This window comes from Atta cephalotes (genome assembly GCF_000143395.1).
Source record: "Atta cephalotes unplaced genomic scaffold scaffold00032, whole genome shotgun sequence".
NCBI classification, from domain to species: domain Eukaryota; kingdom Metazoa; phylum Arthropoda; class Insecta; order Hymenoptera; family Formicidae; genus Atta; species Atta cephalotes.
This window is the reverse complement of record NW_012130096.1, coordinates 1,871,208-1,877,421: the sequence shown is the minus strand read 5'-3', so window position 1 is coordinate 1,877,421 and position 6,214 is coordinate 1,871,208. Positions and strand designations below refer to the sequence as shown.

The window sequence follows — 6,214 nt, the reverse complement described above, 5'->3', positions numbered from 1 at the left end:
TATATATATATATATATATATATATATATACACATATATATATATATATATTACATATATATATATATATATATATATACATATATAGACTATATATACTATATGCACACATATATATATGTATATATATATATATATATAATATATATTTTTCTTATATACCTCTTTTTCTCTCAAGTACTTCGTTTAAGCTACCTGCAGTAAACCATTCGCCTCGCAATATCGCGTAATCTCGAGCTGTCGAACTACCGTTCGCTGAGAGATCCGCTTTTACCGTTGTACAATGTCAATCGGCTACCAGTATCAAAGGTGAAAGCTACGATTGATTAATTTACATAAAATTATCGTTGCTCGAGTCGCACCAAACGATTAAAAGTACGTAGATTAAAAATTCTGCTTTCAAAAGAGATTTCACCTTTCGTTCTACAGTGACGCTAAAAATTGAGCAAGTGACGAACTTTTTACATACTTTGCACGAGAAACGATGAAACTAAGTGTTAATGGGTCACGAAACGCGCGCTGATTGATTTCTGCACGAATTTAAATAGGATTCTAATTAATTTAACACATTTATTATTCGCGCGAGCAATATTCACGGACTGCCTGATCTATAATGTATTCTTGGCTCCTTGTTTTTTTCACCTTTTTGTAACTATTTTATTAACAATGTTTTTTGTTTTTTCCGAAGTTCATCAATTTTTTACTCGGACGAGTTATAAGTTTCATCAACTTTTAACTCGGACAGAAAATGAAAAAACAGGATAAGAGGCAAAAAGACAAAAGTTAAAAAGTAGCAAAAAGCAAGAAATAAGAAGCAAAGAGCACATTATGGATCAAGTTTTTAGAGAAAACGATTAGAAACACGATGCGACTTTACATCTAATTATCCCAAAAATTTGGATATCCCGATTGGGAAAAATTAGCAATTAGAGATTTTGTAGTACAGTGCGAGCTTCCCTTGTAAAAAATTATTGTTAATTCATTAATCATTTTTACGCGTTCGTATTAACTTTGCTTCGCTAGCAAGAAACAGTAATCCGTATATATCCCGTTATAGAAATATATGTACGATACATTAATTTCCATTTGCAAAGCTAATGATGGATGCAAGACAGAATGTCTGCTCCTAATATTGGGAACAGACTGTGAGCAAATAATTGGAGGGATTCGGTCCGCGTTATCCTAGACTGTGTTCACTTTATTACAGAGTCTCGTGATCGTTATTGCAAGATGTGCGAAAGTTGAAACTGCTAGATTCACGTTAAGTGTAAAAAAACCGCGCGAGATACCCCTTCTCGGAGGAACCCTCATCTGCCGTTTACACCGTTTAACTCTATAATGCAGTAAAGAACGGACCAAACATCAACTCAGAATCAAGTACAACTCAAAAATGGTGCATTCAAACGAGATTAAAAAAGAAAACAAGAACGTAAAAATCGATTAATAATTATGCGATCAGTAATCACAGTAGCGAATAGTTATATACGTATATTCTATCGTGTATGTGTATAAATGTGTATATGAACGTGTTTTGTATCTTATGTAACAATCTTCACGTAATTTTTCAGGCACCTTTACTTACGACCTATGCATAATTGTCAAATAAATATAAATAATAAAAAATAATCTGACAAATCTCTTAAGTAAATATTAACTAGCTTCTGTAGTAAAATATAGGCATAATCCAGGGATTGAAGATGGAAACAATTTTACTAACAATTATTTCGGTATACCATGCATATATATAGTATGTATTTATTTTTATATAAAAATCGCAATATCATAAATATCTTGAATTATATTATTCTATATCAAATGTGATATACAACTGGAAAGCTTTTCGTTATAAATTATAAAAGAAAAGAATACAAGAATCAAGTAAAAATATCAATTTAATATTTATATGTAAGTGTGTTAAATAATTTAATACTAATAATATCATTATAATATCAAAAAGCTATAACAGTATTATTTATAATAATTCATTTTTATTTCGGTTATTGTATAACATTATATAATATATATAATATTATATATTTTATTTTTATTACATATTTCAATTAAATATATATGAAACAAATAAATACCGACAAGTAATCAGTTTTTTTTACCGTTTTCAATCCCTGGTATAATCATAGTAACGTAAAAAAAAGAATTATAAAATATCTAGTCTTGCAACCTTTTGAGTATTTAAACAAAGCATATACATATCGTATTCCTAGACACGGCGAAGCGCACGTGTAAGAATAATTGTTGCTCAAGTATCTGCGCCATTTAGTGATAATAGTTCAATTAATGAGCGCTTAAGTGCTAATCCTAATCGAGCAGGAGCAATCGATAATGATCGCACGCTGCATTTAACACGAATATCATTAACTTTTTTTTCTTTTTCGCTCTTGCTACGAGCTTGAACCACTACATGTGCCGGACTATAGCGAAACTAGCCGGAACGCACCATGGAACACGTGAATACGCAGCGAAATTGCGATGTTTTTCCGCATTACATGTATATAACCGGCACACCATGTGCGAAGTCTACGGCATCTACGAACTCGGGGCTGGCTCCAAGACGACTTGATTTTTTAAAAAAACTGTCGAGAATACAGAGAAGGTGCACGTACGTGATTACTGATAACTCTTTTCGCAAGACTCGCAAAGAACGTCCGCGACGCTGTCATACTTCTAGATTATAACAAAACTTTGCGGATTATGCAGGATAATTGAAGATTAAAAACACGTTTCTTGTTTTTCTGCTCATAGAAACTTCCGTTTGAAAGATGACATCACACGTGCGTGCAATAAATACAAAAAAAGTTTGAAAAGAAATTTGTAAGATGGAGCGTTAAATCAAAAATGAAAATTACGCATAAATAATTATATACATATATACATTTACTGCTACATATAATTTTATTCTAAAAAAAAACAATGTTTAAATAAATTTATAAATATTATTTTAGACCGACTTGATTCCGGTTTATAAGTACACATTTTTTTAAATAAAAAAATTTTGTCAGCCCTTTTCAATTATCAGACAAATCGCCAAAATTTCAACAAAATCGAAGACGAAAGCGTCGTGACTGTTCCTTGTCATATCCTACTGATAATCTCATATAACAATATATAAGATTAGCATGTAAAATCGTATACGCGATTGAATCAAAAGTTCGATTACTTTGTCGCACGAAAGTAATTTGGTGTTTCACCTTATCATAAAGCACGCAGAAAGAATTTGAATACTTATATAAATATTTATATAAACACTTATATAAATATGTATAAATTATTTTTCATAAAATCAATATAAATAATGAACTATTAAAAATCAATTAAATTATATTAAGTCTCGTCATCTTTCTGCCCACTTTATAACTGCATCGTTAGACGTTATTGTTAGTATGATAGTAGTTAGACGCAATTTCAGCGAATACGGTTATGACAAATATTAGATGCGACCAAATGACGCTGATTAAATTTACCAAAATACCATGTAACGCGTAATTAAACAGAACACCTTCCGAGAAATTTATAAGGACAAATGATACTCTTGTAAGAAAGCATTAACAAGCCTGTTGGAGCGAGGCTGAGGATAAATCCCTTGAACGAGACTGAACCCATATTATTTTAGCAAAATATGTGAATATCCGCCGTACTGATAGAAGCGCTTGTGGCTGTTAATTGAGATGATTAGAAGAGCAATAAGTTGTAACATGGATTCGTATGTCACAAAAATAATAAATAGATAATAATGTAAAATAAATTTTTAAAAATTAATATACAGTATAACGGCAATGAATAAAAGAGGTGATTAGTCAGATCAATGATATACAAATCCACGTCAAGTGTGTGATCATTAGAAAAAGTTATCAAACAACCTGTGCATACTTACATTCTCTCCAGGAGCTCCGAATCCACCCAGATTATAATCACCCATTCCGCTGCCGCTATCTTCCCGTGGTGTTCCAGGACCACCATTCGCTGGACTGTTCTTCATCCCATCGAGACCGTCACCGTTTAGAACCGGACCCATTGTATTAGGACCCATAGGTCCCATTGGACCGCCTTCAGGCCCACCGCTCATTGGAAAATCCTAAAATATGTTATAGCATTGCTTATATGTAATATATATAAATGTTTTAGACATTAATCATTTATCTGGGATTTATAAAAAAAACTAACCCAAATACAGTTTATTAATAAATTTAAAATATAATAAATAGCTGTTATTATTTAGCCACTTACACCCGGCATATTTCCTCCAGGTACAGGCTTCATAATGGTATACATATTTTCTCCTCCACTATTGCTGCTATCCTGTGGGCTAGGCATAATGGGTGTACCGGGTCCAGGCGGACCCGTTGATCCAGGCGGCCCTCCATAGTTGCCCGGCGATGACGACGAATAATTCATTGGCTACATCAAAGAAATGTTAGATATTTGTTAAAATAGTATTAAATATTAGAAATGTATCGAGAAATAAAATTGATGTGTATTTATCTATACCGTAGATGTGTTGGGTTGCCATTGTTGTCTACCACCTGGAGCAGCCATACTCATCGGTGGCATTCCAGGACCTCCTGGTCCACCTGGACCCAAAGTACTGTTGGGTGGTGGACCTCTCATACCTGGGCCATAACTTCCAGGACCCATCGGTCCCATCCCTGGTCCTCGGGGAGGATTCATTCTTGGATTCATTGGGTTCATTCCAGGTGGACCTATGATAGAAAGTAGAGTTTGGTAAATTCAATCGTTAAATAAGGGAATGTTAACGTTTGTTCTAATTCTATGTTAATGCTAACTGCTAATTACGATTTTGTGGACTAAACGATAAAAATTGTGGATTTGTGAACTTTAAGATAAAGTAACTTGTGTGTGAGAATGGGCTTCATGTGCGATATAACATTAAGTGCGGGCTTAAAGTGAAAGTCAAATTGAGTCATGCTTTGCCAAAGTCGAGCAAAGATGAAGCCGGTGGATGACATGCCGTTCAAGCAACTGTCACCACACAAATTAACATAGTGAAAAGCTCATGCTAAAGATAGAAACAGCATGGTATTAAATGCGAACAATTATATTGGATTGTTCGGAAAGTTCGTGCCGATTTTGAAGGAAAATTGAAACGTAGAAGATTAAAATTTTTAATTTATTAAATTATATAGGTTAGTCGGCACGAACTTTCCGGACAACCCAATACATTCGAACATAAAAAAACAAAATAATTTCGTTAGCTGTTAATTATTAAAAATTCTTAGAGAATTCTTAAATTTTAATTTCAGATAAAAGCGATTTTGTTTTATAGATTTTATACAATAGCGTAACACCTACAGATTAAATATTATTTCGTAAAATGTAACATGATAATCTAAAAATATATTTGCTAAACACAAACATGATAAGTCTATCTTTTCTATTTGCATGTAGCATGATTTCATAATACGCAACAAATTTTAATTACTATTAAATATAAGCTTGTTATAATACAGATTTAAATATATTTTGTTAATTTAAAAATGTCCAAAAAAATTCCGCAAAAATTATGCATTTACATGTATAATTAATTTAGATATACTGGATGAGTTTTTTTGACCAGAGACTGCAAAATATCTGGAAAAATAAGCATTGTATGAAAAAAATGTTCTAAATAAACCCTCAATATTTTTGAGGGAGCAATTCTATCCCGCAAAAGTTAGCCGCCTCTCACTCTCTCCTTGGGATGGGGTTGGAAGTAACTTTGAAATCTTAAATGGGAATTTTCCCCTACTTTTTATTGCAGATTCGAATTCTACGTCCAAAGACGTGTCAATTTTGTCTAAATCTTTTTTTTCGATTCCTGATGATAGTGCATTCAGCGAAAATTGGTTAATTTTCGTCTTCTTCAAGGGGAATCCCTATGTTTTATTGCAATGATACGTTGAAGAAACTTTTGTCTGAAACATATTTTTCGAATTATCGTAGATAATTTTTTATCCGTTCTAACTTTACTCAGGGTTAAGTCATCAGAAATAAAAAAAAAGGGTTTAGACAAAATTGACGTGTTTTTAGACGTAGAATCCGAATCTGCAATAAAAAGGGATTTCCATTTAAGATTTCAAAATCCCAAGGAGCGGAAGATGGCTAATTTTTGCGGGATAGAATTGCTCCCTCAAAAATATTGAAGGTTTATTTTAGAACATTTTTTTTTATACAATGCTTATTTTTTTCAGATATTTTTGTA

The 6,214-nt window shown here is 32.4% G+C and overlaps 1 protein-coding gene across 1 annotated transcript in view; it reads right to left on the bottom strand.

Annotated features, from left to right (window-relative positions):
• Nucleotides 1–6,214, bottom strand: part of LOC105621279 (single-stranded DNA-binding protein 3-like) — a 15,466-nt gene that overhangs the window by 4,012 nt on the left and 5,240 nt on the right. Inside the window, exons 10-12 of the mRNA XM_012202747.1 lie at nt 4,504–4,715; nt 4,243–4,413; nt 3,890–4,090 (exon numbers count right to left, since the gene is read on the bottom strand). Of these exons, the coding sequence (XP_012058137.1) occupies nt 3,890–4,090; nt 4,243–4,413; nt 4,504–4,715 (584 nt within the window). The remainder of the gene's footprint in view (nt 1–3,889; nt 4,091–4,242; nt 4,414–4,503; nt 4,716–6,214) is intronic.